The sequence below is a fragment of the Callithrix jacchus genome, chromosome 1 (assembly GCF_049354715.1).
Source record: "Callithrix jacchus isolate 240 chromosome 1, calJac240_pri, whole genome shotgun sequence".
Taxonomy (NCBI): Eukaryota; Metazoa; Chordata; class Mammalia; order Primates; family Cebidae; genus Callithrix; species Callithrix jacchus.
Genome location: NC_133502.1, coordinates 92,583,590 through 92,603,224, shown reverse-complemented (window position 1 = coordinate 92,603,224; position 19,635 = coordinate 92,583,590). Strand labels below are relative to the sequence as shown.

General features: G+C 38.9%; 1 protein-coding gene across 4 annotated transcripts in view; it reads left to right on the top strand.

The window, feature by feature from the left end:
- GDA (guanine deaminase) overlaps nt 1-19,635 on the top strand; it is a 115,402-nt gene that overhangs the window by 75,823 nt on the left and 19,944 nt on the right. For all 4 annotated transcript variants that reach the window (XM_035302525.3, XM_035302522.3, XM_035302518.3 and 1 more), the window contains 7 exons: nt 2,322-2,409; nt 4,572-4,677; nt 6,201-6,228; nt 9,781-9,888; nt 12,313-12,420; nt 14,557-14,654; nt 17,348-17,415. In XM_035302525.3, coding sequence (XP_035158416.2) covers nt 2,322-2,409; nt 4,572-4,677; nt 6,201-6,228; nt 9,781-9,888; nt 12,313-12,420; nt 14,557-14,654; nt 17,348-17,415 — 604 coding nt within the window. The remainder of the gene's footprint in view (nt 1-2,321; nt 2,410-4,571; nt 4,678-6,200; nt 6,229-9,780; nt 9,889-12,312; nt 12,421-14,556; nt 14,655-17,347; nt 17,416-19,635) is intronic.

Sequence of the window (19,635 nt, the reverse complement as noted above, 5' to 3'; positions counted from 1 at the left end):
GTAAAAATTTCAAGTCATTCAGTATCTAATAATATTTCTATGCTGCCTTCACACTTGATTGATAATTTACCAGAGTATAAAATTCGGTGTTAAAAATAACTCCTGGCTGGGTGTGGTCGCTCACACCTATAATCCCAGCACTTTGGGAGGCTGAGGCAGGCGGATCATGAGGTCAAGAGATTGAGACCATCCTGGCTAACACGGTGAAACCCCGTCTCTACTAAAAATACAAAATATTAGCTGGGCGTGATAACAGGTGCCAGTAGTCCCAACTAGTCAGGAGGCTAAGGGAAGAGAACCGCTTGAACCTAGGAGATGGAGGTTGCAGGGAGCCAAGATTACGCCACTGCACTCCAGCCTGGGCAACAGAGCAAGACTCCATAAAAACAACAACAACAACAACAACAAAACAAAGAACCCCCCCAAAAACTCCTATTGTGATAAACAACTTCTATGTACTCATGGGCAGACCTGCCTTTTAATTGCTAGAACATGAGCATTGCATGTTTTTTGCAAATAGTTAAGTGTCTGTGTGTCACTATGGCCCTTAGAAAATTTTCTGAAGTACTTAGAAAATAGAAAACATTCTATTAGATGGTTTTCTATTTTCTAAGTACTTTGATTATTTACTTACAATTTTTGGTTACAGAATGATATATATGAGTTGAATTTGAAGGCATTGTTCTGCTTCCAGCGCTGTTAATGAGAAATCCAATGTCATTTTGAGTTTTGTCATTTATCTATGACCATTTTTTTTCTTTACTTACAGACTTAATATCTCACAATTATATGCCTTACTTTGGGTTCTCTTTTTATTATTCACTGTGCTGAGAATTCTATGAGATTTTAATTTTGGAGATAAATATTATTTCTCAAATATTTTTGTTCCTTCCATTTATTAAATTATTTTAAGATTTCTCATTCTAAATGTTGAACTGCCTAGATTGAGCCTAATTTGCTTATCTTCTCACCTTTGATTTTCATCTTTTCCTTTTCCTGAGAGACTGTCTTGGAATTTATCCTACAACCCTCCCATTGGCTTCCACATTTCAGTTATAATATTTTTACTTTTGGAGAGCTCTTGTTCTCTGATTCTCATAGCATTCTGTTCTTGTTTTGTGGGTGCAATAGTGTCTTTTATTTCTTTACGGATATGAGTCATAGTGGTTTTTTTTTTTAACAGAGCTTTCTTCTGATTTTATAGATTATGTTTTCTCTAAAATTTTTTCCAGTTTCTTTCTCCCACTCCTTATCTTTTTGATAATAGATTATCTCCAGTATCTAACAGACCCTGGTCATACATTCATACTCTGATGCTCTAAGGTGCTGATTGGAATATCTGGGTGGAGGCTGCACTTGTTGATGGTAACTTCATTATAGGATAAGTAGTGAAGACGGTGAATTTGGGTTGCAAACATCATTGTGAAGACGTCTTTGTTTTAGAGCCATTCATTTTCTCTAGAAAAGAATCCCTTAGTCCTCTGCCAAGAGTAGTGGGAGGAATACATGTAGCATTCTGGGGAAAATGACTGAGTGCCCTAGAGGTCAGCCAGATTTTCACTTAAACCTCTGCTTTACCATGTGTTTTGGGGCTTGTAGCCTTTAAATACTATCCAGGTTCTTCAAAGAGTAAATCTCTTCTACAAGGAACAGGTTGGGGTGGTTGGCTGATTTCAACAGGGTTCCTGCCATGGTTTAATCATACCCATAAAGACTTCCAGCCAATCCCCTGCTAAGATCCACACACTTCTCTCGTTTCCAAGTTGCTTCCAGGTTCTTGTCCATGTTTTTTGTCTTCCAAGAAGATGTTGAAATGTTTTCTCTGCTCATGTCTCTCCTCTCATGTTTTTCTTGTGGGTTAATAGCGTTTGTACTCCTTTACTGTTATGTGAATTGTAATTTGCAAAGGAAAGGAGATAGAGATAATGTGATCAACCTTCCAGGTTGAGCTAAAAGTCTGACTGAATATTTTTATTCTGTACTAGAAGAAAAATTTTATTTATATACTCCCAGATGCAATAAAATTTGGATATCCTTATGCAATCCTAAGAAAGAAGGAATTCATTAGTATCACATTTTAATGAATTCTGAAGCACAGAACTGTGTGAATCTAGGAAAAATCAGAAGTATCAGCTTCTCCTCCAGCTAACGTTTGGAATATAAATACTTTTACCATTTACCTAACTGTATTCCACATCAAGATGGCATACATTTAAATAAAAACAGTTTAAAATTAAAAACTAAAATTCTGTTTTCCTCTGGATGTACCATGTGACTTTTCTGAGCACACGTGATTCATGGTTTTTGTGATTTATTTTTAGAGGAGAACACTAAAGAATGGAACAACCACAGCTTGTTACTTTGGAACAATTCACACTGACTCATCTCTGCTCCTTGCTGAAATTACAGGTGAGCAAATGAAAGCATGATTTATGGGCACATCAAGCAAAAACAGCCCGACCATCGTGGCAAACAGCTTATATGTACTTGTGGGCAGACCTGCCTTTTAATTGCTAGAACATGAGCATTACATTTTTTTTTGCAAGTAATTAAGTGTCTGTATGTCAGTGTGGCCCTTAGAAAATTTTCTAAAGTACTTAGAAAATAGAAAACTATATGATAAGAGTGTTTTCTATTTTCTAAGTACTCTGATTATTTACTTATAATTTTTGGTTACAGAACGATATATATGAGTCTGAATTTTGTGTATTAATTTAGGGCTTTTAAGGGAAACTTCATTAATTCTAGCTGTGGGAACAGTTTCTTATATCAGCAGACACATGGTGACTATTGGCTAGACTCAGGACACTGTGCTGCATGCTAGGAACACAGTGAGATAAAAAATAGTCTCTGCCCTTGAGCCAGACAGAGTACCCACACATATTGATTACTAACTTTAGTAGCATCTATTGTGCTGTTACTAGACGTCTAGGGTGTGCCACTCTGAGCTGCTTACTGATGTCTTCACGTTACAAATGGATAGACTAATGCTCAGAGAAAGTAAGTAACATGCCCAGGGTTGCACAGATAGTAAGAACAGAACAGCTGATTCTGGATTTAGGGTGATGATTCCAAAACTTTTACCCAGCACAGTGCCTGCCTGGTACATAGCAGGTGCTCAATAAATACTGTTGGCTACTACATTGATGCCACTGTTTGCTTACACAAAATACCTTATGGGTGACACTGAAAATAAATATCACAGTTTTCAGAGAAGGCAAAGAGAACCCAGAACTAGGAAATCTGGGAAGACTTCATGAAAGGGGCCTTTAAACTGGGCTTTGAAGTAAAGACAAGATGAGGAGAGGACCTACCATCTTCCAGATAGGGGAAATGACATGGATGCAGGCATGGGAACAGGAAGGTCAATAGTGGATGCAGGGACTGCAGTAGTGTAACTGGAGGAGTGGATTCGTCACCTGGGGACGGTGGGAGAAGAAGGTAGGCACATGGGAGGATTCAGATTGCGGAAGGGCTCAAATATGAACCAAAGATCCGTAAAAGGTTCTGAGTCCAGGTGTGAGTGAGGTGATCAAAGCAGTATTTTAAGGAAGATTAGTCTAATGGCCAGTTATTAAAATGAATTACAGGGGAAAGAGAGAAGCAGAAAGGTTTTTAAAAATCTCTTATGACAGAGATGGAGACACTATAAAAACAGTTACCATTTTCCCATACAACCTCAACTTTCTTGCTGAAATAGAATTCTTCCATCACCCCTGATGAGGATTAGGTTCTTTATTGCTGAGAGCTGCCAATAGGACTGAGTAAAATTTCCCACAGATAATATTGACATTCTTTCAGTGGAGAATAGTAGCAGTATGTTGCCTAGATAACCACGTATCTGACACCTTATATATATTATTGCATGTATTCCTCACAGCCATGCCTGTAGCAGAGAACATTGGACATATATTGGTTTAGACCTTAACCAAATAATATCCACCACTGGGAGTAATCAGAGGAATGAGGAGTCCATCCAAATCTGTCCAACTCCAGTGCCCATGTTCTTATCCCTCAACCATTCTGTGTTTTATCTAGAAGAGGATCATGACAGAGAGAGGGAGAGAGAGATTCAAGGGGTGGTTGTAGAGTAGGAGACAGAAGGGAGATTGTAAATTGGGGGAAAAGAAGGAAGAAAGAGAAGAAACTGAGTGTAGATATGTCAATGACTAAGAAAGTTTTTCTTCAGGACCTGAAGCTGTTTGCTCCTTTTCCGTGTGATAAAATGAGAGCAAAGACTGTAGTACATTTAATAAAAAGATAGATACATTGTATAAGCAAAGGAGAAAACTAAATAATAACTTAAAAACACCCAATTATTACCCGACAGCCTGAGAATGGGGATGGTAGTGGGTTAAAGTGACGAATAGAAAACCTTTACTATTTATTTAACAGAGTGGGGAGTTTGTGGTGGTTATTGTTCTTAAGTGGTGTGATGGTGGATGATCTTTCACATTTTCATTTATAGTCTCCATTATGGTTTTAATTTAAAAACAGTTTTAAAAAGTTTAGAAAGAGTACTGTTTCAGAAACAAACATGCCTTCACATTCTTTTTGTGTATGCTTTACAGATAAGTTTGGACAGCGGGCATTTGTGGGCAAAGTTTGCATGGATTTGAATGACACTTTTCCAGAATACAAGGAGACAACTGAGGAATCGATCAAGGAAACCGAGAGGTAAAAAGCCCATTTGTCTTGATTTGTCTTGTGGGTGAGTTCCTGTGCTGCTCTGATAGAGTTAGAGATGGAAAGAGGAAACAAGGACTGTTATCCACAACCCAGCTGGGATGTGGACATAGTGACTCAGAATGTTCTGTTTAGTGCAGTGGGTCAGCTAGTCTACAGTGAATTTGATCAAACACTTAGTAATCATTAACGATTTACAAAGAGCTTTCCTTTGTAGGGCCACACTTGATCCTCAGAGAAATCTCCATGAGACATCTGTCTTTTATGATAAGGAAACTGAGTCTGACATAGGCTAAGTGGCTTGCTCACAGTCATACAGCGTTAAGTGGTAGAGCCAGAATTCAAAACCAGGGTCTGTGGCCCCAAATTCAAAGTTCTTTCTGCAGTGACACGATCTCACTTCATAGTCAATGTAAGTAAAGAGAATGAAAGAGTAGAAACAGAGGGTATGCAAGAATACTTGCTATGGCATATGTTAATTTACAAATGATGATAGAAGTGAAGAATCATTTGTGCAATAAAATATTATAGAAGAAGTTAGGAAAAATGAGTTACATTTACAGGTTAACGAAAGACTTTCACTAAAAAAGCATTTTTTAAAAAGTTACCGAAGTAATGTGTGTTTACCTGGTACAGAACTTGGAGAAGGGCAAAAAGTACAAAGAAAAAAAAATTTTGTAATTAAACCACCAAAAATTACATAATTGGGTATCTTTTATTGTTTTCTCAAGGTGGTATATGCATCCTTCACTACTCTTTCGTGCTACTATGGGAACAGGAAAGTTGTCTGGATGTATGCTGGAATGGTCATAAGATGCTAACATAGGGAGCTAGAATATCCCCTCTTAATTTGCATTTTGTTCTGAACCAAAGGAATGCCAGAAGGCTGGAAACTACAGCTGCCTAGCCAGGGAAGAAGGAGCCATTTCGTAGTCTTTACAGAGGCCACCATCCCTGCAGGCATAATCTGGTGGGCCACCATCCCTCCCATTCCCCATGTACCTCACAACCACCTCTGGCCTATTCCCTCTACTTTGCTCCCATGTTCTTCCCCAAGAGGACTCTGCCTTTGGAAGTAAATAGTGATATTGTGGGAACAAGTAGCTTCTACTTTAGGAGAATTAGAAGTAAAGAGCTTCATGACTTCTAAAAGCCTCCAGGTGCATAGGACTTCATGACTCTAACATCCACAGAGCATAATGTATTGCAATCTTTCTCCAAACAGAGCTTGAGCTAGTAGAACAGCTTGAGCGCTGTGGAAATATTTGAGAACAGCACGACTGATGCTAGATGGTAACATTACATTTCCCTGTGATTTTGTACTCCATCTCTGGTTGCAAATAAGAAAGCAGAGTAATTACTACTTGTTAATCTTTAATTAGTGGTGGTGGAACATGTGCAGCATTTGAAATGTTTGCATGAAAATCAGGATATGGAAGAATCATGTTTTTATCTTTTTAAGATGTTTATTTGAAAATGCTCAAGTTTTCTAACCATTTGTTGCTTTATTTCAGATTTGTGTCAGAAATGCTTCAAAGGAATGTGAGTAACTTTGCTCACAGTTCGCTTTTGGATTGCCTTTGTACTAGTTGTAGGATTCATAATGTTGTTTGAAAGAAATTAGTCTGTGTATGATTGGCTTATTCCATGCATGAAGAAGTATTTACTTAGAGCCTGATATGTCACTGTGGACCCATCAATTCAGCTCAGTGAAGTCAGAAGTGTTTAAAAAATTATTTAAAAATATTTAATTGATGAATAAAAATTGTATACACTCAAGGTGTACAATGTGATGATTTCATATATGTATGCACCATTTAATGATTATTAGAATCAAATTTGTTAACACATCTATTCCCACCCACACTGTACACTAGATTCTCAGAACTTGTTCATGCTATAACTGAAAATGTTTACCCTTTGACCATCATCTTCCCACATAGGCCAGCAATCCCACTTTTGGGTGTATATCCAAAAGAATCAAAATCAGCATCTTGAAAAGATACTTGCACCTCTGTTCATTGCAGCATCACTCAGAATCGCCAAGATATGGAAACAAATAAGTGTCTGTGGATAGATGAATGAAGAAAATGCAGTGTGTATGTATATATACAAACACAGTGGAATATTCAACCATAAAAAGGAAGGAAATCCTGGCATTTGTGACAATGTGGGTGAACCTAGAGCCCATTACAATAAGTGAAATAAGCCAGCCACAGAAAGACAATACTGCATTATCTCATTTGTGAGATCTAAAAAAAGTCAAACTTACAGAAACAGAGGTCAGGTGTTTTTGCTTTTCGGGGCAGCTCTGTACCTAGCCCTCTGTGCTTTGTTTTAGATATGTTTTGAAATCATGAAACATTAACTGATTTTAGTGGCTCTGATTAGACATCATTCACATGCATGCAAACATCAAGTTTGCTTTATTCTTAAAATGGTGTATAGTTTCCTTGACTCCCAAAACCCATTCCTATATGCAACAGAAAAATTAAATTTCGTCAGGCAAGTAAAATGTGTCGTAAGTTCACTAAGCTTTTAGTTGATCCAATTTTTATCAGGACAATTTCAGTCACCACCCTGGTTAGAGTTACTGTCCCAGGGGAGGTTTCCCTTCCTCAGTGGTTTCCCTTACCCACTTCTGGGATCTTCTAATTTCACAGGATTGGTTTCTGGGAAGCAGGGAGAGGGCTTGAAGGGTGTGGGCTGACTGGTGGAACCTGCAAGTTGGGGACTGCTTGGCGGCCACTGTAACATTGGCTCTGGCCACTTGTGTCCTTGGCCTGCTCTGCAGCACAGGAAGTGACCAGCCCTGATGCCTCTGCCACTGGCTGTCTTGGTTCCCATGTGTGTGACACCTCACATACCCTGCACGCACCCCCCATTGTGGTTCCCTGATGTTGGTGAGCCTTTGGAGACAATGCTATTCCCTACCTCCACCCCTAACAGGCTGGCCTGTGGCTCCTTCAAGCAATCTTTTAGATTGGCGAGTCTGACCCTTCCCTTACCATCTTTTGAAGCCTGATTGGAAATTATAAGAAATCTTAAAATTTCTTTCAATCTAACCTTAGGAGATTTAGATGAAACTTTGTAGATCCTTATCCTCACCACCCCCTATGAGTCCTTCTCTCCTGCTTGGCCACTCACCTCTGTGGTACCAGAGTCAATCCTAAAACTGAGTAATTCTCAGGAAGGCTGTAACCAGCACACCTCCACAAGATGTATTCATAAAAGGAAATAGGCTATCACCTCGCTTTTAGTCTCCCCAGCACTCAAAACTTTTTCAGCCTCCAATTCTTTTCATAAGGGCTACCCAGTCTAGCTTTCATTGGAGGTTTAATGTGGTGGGAGAGGAGCATCTGTCATTTGGGATGGGATCTTTTGTTGAACTTAGGTGCTGAAGAACATATTCTCCTTTATTCTGCACTTTGAGCTGTTTTCATGAAACCCAGTACTTCCACTGATTGTTAGAATGGGGGACTCTCCCCAAAATGAAGACATAACATCATCTTGCTATATGATATGCATTTTGAGGTTCCCTTCACATTCATGATACCCAATTTACTTTTTTTTTAAAAAAAATTTAAGTTCAGTGGTACATGTGTAAGTTTGTTTACACAAGTAAATGTGTGTCATGGGGGTTTGTTGTGCAGATTATTTCATCACCCAGGTATTAAGCCTAGTACCCATTAGTTACTTTTCTTGATACTCTCTCTCCTCCCACCCTCCACCCTCCAATAGGCCTTGGTGTTTGTTGTTTTCCTCTATGGGTCCATGTGTTCTCATCATTTACCTCCCACTTATAAGTGAGAACATATGGTATTTGGTTTTCCCTTCCTGCATTTGTTTGCTAAGATAATGTCCTTCATCCTCATCCATTTCCCTGAAAAGGGCATGATCTCATTCTTTTTTATGGCTGCATAGTATTCCACAGTGTATATGTACCACATTTTCTTTATCCAGTCTATCATTGATGGGCATTTAGGTTGATTCCATGACTTTGCTGTTGTGAATAGTGCTACAATAAGCATATGTGTGCATGTGTCTGTATAATAGAATGATTGCTGGATCAAATGCTGTTTTTGTCTCTAGGTCTTTGCAGAATCACCACATTGTCTTCCACAATAGTTGAACTAATTTATACTTCTACCAACAGTATATAAGCATTTCTTTTTCTCTACAACCTCACCAGCATCTGTTATTTTTTGACTTTTCAATAATAATCATTCTGACTGGTATGTGATTATATCTTATTGTGGTTTTGATTTGCATTTCTCTAATGATCAGTGATGTTGAGCTTTTTTCATATAATTGTTGGCTGCATCAATCATATGAGAAACAGTGAAGAGTGTCTGTTCATGTCCTCTGCCCACTTTTTAATGGGGTTGTTTTTTTCTTATAAATTTGTCTAAGTTCCTAATAGATGCTGGGTATTAGACTTTTGTAAGATGCATAGATTTGTAAGATTCATAGTTTGCAAAAATTTTCTCCCATTCTGTTGGTTGTCTATTTACTCTGTTGGTAGTTTCATTTGCTGTGCAGATGCTCTTTATGTTTAATTGCATCCCATTTGTCAATTTTTGCTTTTGTTGCAATTGCTTTTGGTGTCTTTGTCATGAAATCTTTCCCTATGCCTGTGTCCTGAATGGTATTGCCTAGGTTGTCTTCCAGGGTTTTTTGTTTTTCATTTGTTTGTTTTCTGAGATGGAGTTTCATTCTTGTTGCCCAGGAGGGAGTGCAATGGCTCGATCTCAGCTCACCACAACCTCCACCTCCCGGGTTCAAGCGATTCTCCTGCCTCAGCCTCCTGAGTAGGTGGGATTACAGGCATGTGCCACCATGCTCAGCTAATTTTGCATTTTTTTTAGAGTCGGGGTTTCTCCATGTTGGTGAGGCTGGTCTCGAACTCCCGACTTCAGGTGGTGCCTGCGCTGACCTCCCAACATGCTGGGATTACAAGTGTGCACCATCATGCCTGTCATTCTAGGGTTTTTCTAGTTTTCGGTTTTACATTTAAGTCTTTAATGCATCTTGAGTTGATTTTTGTATATGGTGCAAGGAAGGAGGTATAAATTGTTTTTTAACTCTCTCCAGTATTCTAGAGTGAAGCCCATAGTGACACCACGTTTTCCCCTCTCCTGCTCTGAGACTCTGATGGGTGGACTCGGCAACATTGCTAAAACCCGTGATATACACATTCAGGTGAATATTTTTCTTCTCTTTATGCCTCTGTGCAGACCTGCAAGATTTCTCAGTACCCTGAAATCATAATCTCCAGTCATCTCTAGTTCTTTTACTGAGTAATCCCTAATTTTTCAACTGAGATCTCCTAGCATCACAGCTTGACAGGAGAGAAAGGACCCCTGTACATATCACCTAATTTAATTATTTAATTTTGCAGATAAGAAACCTGAAGTTCCTTAACTGCCCTCAATGTTTTCTGATCAATCTTCTAAAGACAAGAATATCTTTATAAGTAATGGCAAGATCAATAACAGACTGTTATTTATTCTCTGTAGGATACATTTAATGCATTCCTTTCCTACTTCTCTTTTACTTGATATTTTCTCAGTGTTCTGTACCTTCATTCTTAGAGAAACCAGTTATTATTTGTAAAGCAAAAAGAACCTAATTTCCACCTTACAAAATAGCATTTAAAACTTCTATTGTTCTGAGTTTCTTAATTTAAAATCAGAACAAAAAAGTATATCTTACTTTGTCATTAAGTTGTTGCAATTTAGGAATAAAACACTTTTTAAAGCTTATATCTGGGTTAAAATTGAGAGTGTCCCTCCCCCTACTCAAGCTTAATTATGTACTGTACTAAAATTTCTCCTCTTAGGAGGTGATAGTCTAATAAGAAAGGTCAGATCAGGGAAGAGACAATACACTGATTCTTTAACATTTTGTAAATTGTGTTTTTGGTTTTTGCTTCCCAAATCTAGTTTCTTAGGAACCATTAACTGCTCTCACCTTCCCTATTATTATTATTATTTGCAGTCTGTAATATTTAAATTTTTAATTCAAACCCACACATTTATCTCCTGGAGATATAATTCAAACTTACATGATGTTTCTACTTTGCAAACAAAATGTTTCTGTTGCTAACAAAATAAAATACAGGTGACCATTTAAAAATATATGAAAAATAAAATGAGAAGAACACACAACAAAATCAAGTTTATCCTTGCTGGAGAGATGCACGTGGATGTACGCACATTTACTCACATTTATGCAAATGACTTGGATCATCAGGTTGTCCTTTCTTCTATTTCTGTGTCCATGCATTTCATCAATGGTCTGGGATTTCCTCAAGGCCAGGGATGGAGTTCGTTGTCTGGGTAAAACACCTGTTTTCAGAACACTGCTATTTTTTTTCTTTTAAAAATTTAGCTATGCATGTTCTATCTTGTGGAAAGAGAGAAATGGCATTGCCATTCTTGGAAGTATTAATTATGCCCTCTTAGGCTTTGTGGTGCCATAGAGAAAAGTCGTAGGGGCTTTTTTCAGGGTAGGGGAGTAGGACTTATTGTTTTGCTTGCATGTGGAATCATGGGCTGCTTCTTGATGACTGTGGAATTTTCTAGCTCAGCTATTTTCAAACCTTTTTCTGCAGAAGAACGCATTCTGGAAGCTAACAAAGGGCACAGAATGGGGACAGGGTCCGAGTTTCAGTACTGCTGTACCCTGAGGGGCAGTGCCTCTATGCCTTCTATATTGGATTTCTGTGAAATTTTATACGAATAATACATTTAATGCTGAAAGAATTTGGAAAATCACTCATCTAGCCCCACCTCCCACCCTTTTTTTTTTTGAAAGATGGGAAAATGGCTGTCCAAAGAAAAGAAGACTTGCCCTAGGAGACACAGCTGTCAGAACTTGGGCTTCAACCCAGCTCTCTTTACTCAAATTCCAGTGTTCGCATAAGTGAACTCCACTGTCTGCTTTTTGATGGACCTTGAGCTCTTGTCTTAAATGGCCAGCACCATCAGGCACAGTGGCTCACATCTGCAATCCCAGTACTCTGGGAGGCCGAGGCTGGTGGATCACTTGAGGTCAGGAGTTTGAGACCAGCCTGGCCAACATGGTGAAACCCCATCTTACTAAAAACACAAAAATTAGCTGCCAACACATGCCTGTAATCCCAGCTACTCAGGAGGCTGAGAGAGGAGAATTACTTGAACTTGGGAGGCAAAAGATGCAGTGAGCGGAGATTGTGTCATTGCACTCCAGCCTGGGCAAAGAGTCAGACCCTGTCTCAAAACAAAAAAAAGACCAGCACCAGAAGAGGCAGATTTCTAGGCTCCTGACTATCTTCAAGTAGGGCTTTATATTTTTTCTGGCTGTAGGTTAGAATTTAAAAAGAATTTGTTGGAAAAATTTATCTTGAGATTACACACACACACACTACATGTTCATGATATTCAGTTTCTTTGTCATATACATTATATTATATATGACATATATAATTGTTTTGAATAAAATGCATGTGCAATCTTTATTGCCTTTCTATGTGGTCCCTTAAATAGACAGGTGGAAACCATTCATACCATTTTGAGGTAGGAAGTGTAATTTCTAATGGTATTTTACAGAAGAAAAATGAAAATATTATTTCTTTTTTTGTAGAGCCATATAAGTGAAAATCGTGATGAAGTTGAAGCTGTGAAAAACTTATACCCCAATTATAAAAACTACACAGATGTGTATGATAAAAACAATCTTTTGACAAATAAGGTAAGTTTTATATCATGACACAATCTATGTAAAGTAGGGCATATTTATCTAAGTTTTAAAATCTCAATAGTAATCTTCAGATTTCTAATATGAATACATTTCTTTTTAAAAACATTTGAAAAAAAAATTTTTTTTTTGAGACGGAGTTTCGCTCTTGTTACCCAGGCTGGAGTGCAATGGCGCAATCTAGGCTCACCGCAACCTCCGCCTCCTGGGCTCAGGCAATTCTCCTGCCTCAGCCTCCTGAGTAGCTGGGATTAAGGCATGCGCCACCATGCCCAGCTAATTTTTTGTATTTTTAGTAGAGATGGGGTTTCACCATGTTGACCACGATGGTCTCGATCTCTTGATCTCGTGATCTACCTGCCTCGGCCTCCCAAAGTGCTTGGATTACAGGCATGAGCCACCGCGCCCGACCAAACATTTTACATTTTTAATGTTTGTGGGTACACAAAAGGCTTATATATCTATGGGGTACATTTGTATACATTTCTTAAACTAGAGTAAAGCCCAGTGTGTTTGTGTGTGTGTGTATGTGTGTGTGTGTGCACGTGTATGTGTAGTTAAAAATGGGCCTGAAGTTTCATCCTACTTAATTAAATCTAAAGGCTTCATTGATGATGGGAATGTCATTTGGTCCAAGGACATTTTAACAGTATCCATTAGAATGTAAATGTGCATTTCTTTGAGTCAGCAGATGCATTTCTGAGAATTCACTCTGTAAGTAATATGAAAAGGGATGCTAATTATATATTAAACTTTAATATATAGGATTTTAAGTATATAATTAAATATATAGGATTTTATCCAGCATTCACAAAGAAAGAGGTATACAGGCTTATAAGGAAGAATGTTTGTGTAATATTATTTGATGTGTATGTACTTATGTATAGATGCATTCTTACTTAGAGAAAACTGTCTGAGAGGCATACACTGATTATTAAAAATGACTCTTCCTGAGGGACAAAGCAGAAGGAGTTTCTGCTTTTTATTTTTAAATACTCTGAGAGTGTTTTAAAAAAATGAGTAAGCATTACTTCTATAATTAAAATTAATATGTGTGAAGAGACCTCATCAAAATAATGTACTACTTGGCTTTGGTCTTCAATGAAATGTTCAAACTGCATGGAGAGTTTACTGTAGCAAATAATTTCTTAGTGACTATGTGACTAGAGGACCCGAAAGGTTAATATAATACTCTGCATAAATCATGTAAATGCTATGCCATAATTTTCATCCTTTACATATATTTTCATATGCTTAATAAATTAACCTTCTATTTGCATGTTAATTTTATTTGTACAGAGATTAAGAAAGTTATATTTTAATAATAATTCTGTAGTCACTGAACCATGCCTCTCAAAGGAGAAAGCAACTTATATACAGGTTTTGTCCTGAGGGAAAAGTAATTTTGAAAGAGTAAAGTCTTATTTAAGAAAATCTACAAATAAGTACTACCAAGATTAAAAATTTAGAGAGGTCTCCTATGTGTGCAGTGCCTACTTTCTTGGATCAAATTTACTTTCTGAATTAATGCTTATAAGATGTTAAATTTCCTAGTTTTTATGAAAACATAAACAGGTGAGTTAAAGTTTATTTAGTTGAAAGTGTCAAGACCATTGGCAGCTATATTGAAACTAGGAGCAGAAATAAAGAACAGCGCTTTGCAGGTGGCTTCCAGGTACTGAGAAGGGACTTTTACTTCTAGAAAGTTGTTTTTAGAATTGGAGCAAGCACAGCCCTACCAGTCGTTCACCAGGTGGACTTAGAAAAGAAAGTAACTTGACAGTCTTCGAAAGTAGAGATGATAAAATCATGTTATCTTCCATCTGGATGGATATCCTGTGCTGTAGATCACCTGGACTAAACCCTCATTACTTTATAGATCAGCAAAAAGAACTTAAGTAAACTCCACAGATTTGCTAGAACTTTGTTAAGACAAGGTTTTTACAGGCCTATTCTGAGGTATAACTTGTACCCAGCAACTTTATACATATAGATCATCATAAATGTTCTTGTAAAGATGGTAACAGCCAAGCTACAGCTTCAGTCTCTCTTGAGTGAAAATACCTTGAGTGAGCACCCACTTAATCATTTGTGAGTGGTAAACTCCACACAGGGCACTCTTCTCTCCAGACAGTGATGGCACACGGCTGCTACCTCTCCGCAGAAGAACTGAACGTATTTCATGAACGAGGAGCGTCCATCGCACATTGTCCCAATTCTAATTTATCGTAAGTAGACAGTGATTATTTGATAGATTATGAATGGTTGGGTTGCAGATTAGCAGCCAAATACCTTGTTTTCCTCAGTCATTTTTCCAGGATCTCTCCTCTATTCTGTGTTTGACATTTACTCGTGCTGTTGGGGAGTAAAAGAGAAGACGCGAGAGGACGTTTATCTCAGAGGACACATTTGGAGAGCACAGCATTTTGAAATCCCTGAGTTTGTACAAAAAAGGACAATAGGGAATACAACATAAAAAAAATGTATAGTGAAAGTGCTTAAAGAACCCATAGGTCATCCAGGAATTCCAGGAAGAGGGTAGTCACTTCCATTACTCTTTGTGCTTTAGTGTTAGAAGGAAACACAGCCATGCCAAAGTCAGTTCGCTATGATATATGTCACCCTGCTGGACCTGATGGAATGCCAGCCCACACAGGCAAGCCCAGGAGACCTTGTCCCATTATAATTCCCCAGGATACAGAGGTGTTATTTATTAACCAGTTCTTAACCTTTTGAAAGGTTTTAGATCTGTAAATGAATAAAATGGAAGTTATTGACTGGGTGCGGTGGCTCACAGCTGTAATCCCAGCACTTTGGGAAGTGGAAGCCAGTGGATCACTTGAGGTCAGGAGTTTGAGACCTGCCTAACCAACATAGTGAAACCCTATCTGTATTAAAAATACAAAAATTAGCTGGGCATGGTAGTGTGCGCCTGTAATCCCAACTACTCAGGAGGCTGAGGCAGGAGAATCGCTTGAACCCAGGAGGCAGAGGTTGCAGTGAGCCAAGACTGTACCACTGCACTCCAGCCTGGGTGACAGAGTGAGACTCTGTCTCAGAAAAATGAATAAACAAACAAATAAATAAATAAGTTATAGCCTGTATGTTCAGAAAAAAGTAAACCCATGGATATTATAACTGTTGCATCTAATTTCAGGGATCTCACAATGCCAGTCCATGGATGCTAGGTTAAAAATCCATGCTGTAGGTGTGATCTCAGAAAATACCTTAGGGAAGTAAAATAGAAAAGGGAAAGAAGTCAGTAAACATTGTATCATCAAGCAAGTTACCACTGCGTGCTTCCGGAGTTTCATCCTTCTGTTCAATAGGAAACTCAGGGAACCAGTGTCCAAAGCAGAACTCAAAGTTATCCCACCCAAGAAGTGAGGAAGCTGGCTGCAAGAGCAAACCCAAATGCTTCTGGACTGTGGCTGAGGGCTTCTGGGTGGGGGTGGAGAAGAGCATTAATTCCCTGGAACTTCTAGCCTCCTCCAAACAAGGACAGAACAGGCTCTGGACAGGAGAGAGCTGAGAAAGCTCCTAGGCAAAGAGCTGGAAGGCATTCACAATGGAAAATCTAGGGTTTTCGCAAATTACAAAGGTATACGTCTGTCTCTATGGGAAGGGCACTGAAAGCCACAGTGGCATATTTCTGGAGTGCATTAGGGACCCAGAGGTTCTGAGTTTTCAGACTTAAAGTAGTGACACATAACAGGGAATCTTGTCTATGTACAGTTTAGTGATTATAATTATGGTCAAGTTACTTGATAGTGGAAGGATTTAACACCCATTGGGTGTTAATATCCTCTAAGTTAAAGCATAATCTAGCTTTGCAAATTGAGATTTGAAGTTAAATTTCTTTAGGACACATGGTCACTGCTGTTTTTTCTCTAACAACTGAAAGATTTATTATGTATGCACCAGGGCTTTGGAAATTAGTTATGTGCACCTTACAGCAGACCACTTTGACCTTTGCATCTTTTTTGGAATTCTAAGGATTGCCTCAGTTTTCCTTTGTCTTTTTAGAAAGGTGACACATCAGGCGGGGTGTGGTGGCTCATGCCTGTAATCCCAGCACTTTGGGAGGCTGAGATGGGTGGATCACCTGAGGTCAGGAGTTCGAGACCAGCCTGACAACATGGTGAAACCCTTTCTCTACTAAAAGTACAAAAATTAGATGGTTTGGTGGCAGATGCCTGTAATCCCAGCTACTTGGGAGGCATGCTGGAGAATCACTTGAATCTGGGAGATGGAGGTTACAGTGAGCCAAGATTGTGCCATTGTACTCCAGCCTGGGTAACAGAGTAAGACTATCTCTCAAAAAAAGAAAGGTGGCACATGTCTTAAGCTTAACCATCTCTCCTACTTGCTACTTGCTCCTGTCTTCAGAAGCAGCATTTGAATGATCAGGTCCTGACTCATTAGGCTGCACCCCTTTATCCAGTCGTACTCCCCTTTCTTTGATCCTGCAAATCACTACTCATTCATTCTAACACATTATTCCAGGCATAGAGAAAAGGTAATGCTTTATAATTTCCCCTTCCTAAGATAAAAGGATATGTTGGTCAAAAAATATTAAAGACAGATGAGAATTTTGTATTAATTACAAGGTTTGATTTCTTCATTTTTTTCCCCAAATGATCCCCTGCATTTTTTTCTGGCTCCTGTTGCTTTTTTCTGGCTCTTGCTGCTTTGTGCCCGCCTGAGATTAACCTTGGCCCAAGGACCAAGGATCAGTCTCTTTATTGATTCTGTTTACTCCAGGATTTGGCTGGTCTGATTTGACTATATGTTTGTGTCAACATTGGAGCTGATATACTGGGAAGGACAGTTTTCAGTGATATCACCATCACTGTTACTAGTGTCCTTCTTTTGTCGGAACCCATGGATCTCCTTGTTCTGACATCTTCTCTCTCTGCAGGCTCAGCAGTGGCTTTCTAAATGTGCTAGAAGTCCTGAAACATGAAGTCAAGATAGGGCTGGGTACAGGTTAGTAGTTCACCATTTGGAGCTATGGCAAAGTGGTTGATCATGTGTAACTTTCTAATGTGACTAATTCACAGGTGACTGCTGTGTTTTTAAAAAAATTAGTTTTGGGCCAGGTGTGGTAGCTCATGCCTGTAATCCCAGCACTTTGTGAGGCTGAAGGGGGTGGATTGCCTGAGCTCAGGAGTTCAAGACTAGCCTGGGCAACACTGTGAAACCCCATCTCTACTAAAATACAAAAAATTAGCCTGGTGTGGTGGTGTTTACCTGTATTCTCAGCTACTCGGGAGGCTGAGGCAGGAGAATTGCTTGATTCCAGGAGGCGGAGGTTACAGTGAGCCAAGATTGCACCACTGCACTCCAGCCTGGGCAACAGGTGAGACTCCGTCTCAAAAAAAGTTAGTTTTATTATCTGGCAGCAATATCTTGATAATAAGTATCTAACAAAATAGAGAAGTTAGAAGCAGTAAGAAAAGTATATATGCAAAGGGAGAAGTTTTGTTGACACTAACATCCTGAAAGCTGTCATCCCTGTTTTTATTGTTCAAAGGTTAGGCTACAAAGGATAATTAATTCCTTCTCACATATTTCAGAGGTATTTTAAAAATAGTACTTGACTTTTGTTTTCTTTTGTTTTTCTGGCTAGGTTTAATGATTTGGATTTGTATATTTGTAGTTTTCAATAAGTGTGCCATTACAAATACTGTATCAAAAGGAATCTTTTTGTCCTTGCCATATTGAGCACAGATTCAACCTATGGCAGAATTGAGAATTCTCACATATGTTGAGAATTGGTTTTGCTTTTAAGCAATGTTTAGCCAAATGAGACCTCTCCATATCCACAGACAGTCTACTTGTCTATTAAGCTGAGGGACGTTATAATGCATATGAATTAGTGATGGATTAGTGATATTTTGTTTCCTCACAGAACATTTTTTTTTTTTTTTTTTTTTTTTTTGAGACAGAGTTTCGCTCTTGTTACCCAGGCTGGAGTACAATGGCGCAATCTCGGCTCACCGCAACCTCCGCCTCCTGGGTTCAAGCAATTCTCCTGCCTCAGCCTCCCAAGTAGCTGGGACTACAGGCGTGCGCCACCACGCCCAGCTAATTTTTGTATTTTTAGTAGAGACGGGGTTTCATCATGTTGACCAGTATGGTCTCGATCTCTTGACCTCGTGATCCACCCACCTCGGCCTCCCAAAGTGCTGGGATTACAGGCATGAGCCACCGCGCCCGGCCCTCACAGAACATTTTAATTGTGTTTCTTGAGAGTGTGCAGTGTTGTTCACTTTGAAAGTGTGGGTTGGGCTCAAATGTCTAGGTGTCCTCTGTGAGCCTCCTTTTATAACTGAATGACTGAACTAAATTTTTCGTTTAATGAATGTGGGATAGGAGGACGTCTTTTCTGTTCTTGATGCCTTTGTCTTCCTGGTATTTAAGAGCATCAGACTGTATGCATGTTGATACTGGCAGTTTTCATCACTTTCTGCAGTAATTCAAGTCTCAGTTTGTTATACTGAGACATTTTACAAAGTAAATAATTGGTAAGACACAATAATGTGTGTAATGATTTTACTAATATCTTTAAAGAGCTCTATATTGGATTAGAAGTTTTTCTCAATTTTAAGGGACTCAAAGTAATCAAGATTTAAAAAAATTCTAGTTTAAGCCTTAAATTATCGAGATTGTGATAATTCTACATACAGTCACAGGTGTTAAAGGAAGAAACGAGTGATTTTACGTTCACAAAAAAGCTTTCAGGGATAAGAAAAAAATGGCCAAGAGTTTTTGTTACACGCTGTAGTCAGCTAATAAGAAAAATTTAGCAGGCACATAAAAATTAGATAGTGGTGGGTCACGCCTGTAATTCAAGCACTTTGGGAGGCCGAGGCAGGTGGATCACCAGAGGTTGGGAGTTTGAGACCAGCCTGACTGACATGGTAAAACCTTGTCTCTACTAAAATTACAAAATTAGCCAGGCATGGTGGCGCATACCTATAATCCCAGCTACTCCAGAGGCTGAGGCAGGAGAATCACTTGAACCCAGGAGGTGGAGGTTGTGGTGAGCCAAGATTCTGCCTTTGCACTCCAGCCTAGGCAATGAGAGCAAAACTTCGTCTCAAAAAAAAAAAAAAAAAAAAAAGTCAGGTACTGTTTTCAGATCTTAGGTTAATCACATGACTTCCCTTTGTTGACTTTGGGTTATCTAGTGATGGGCTATAA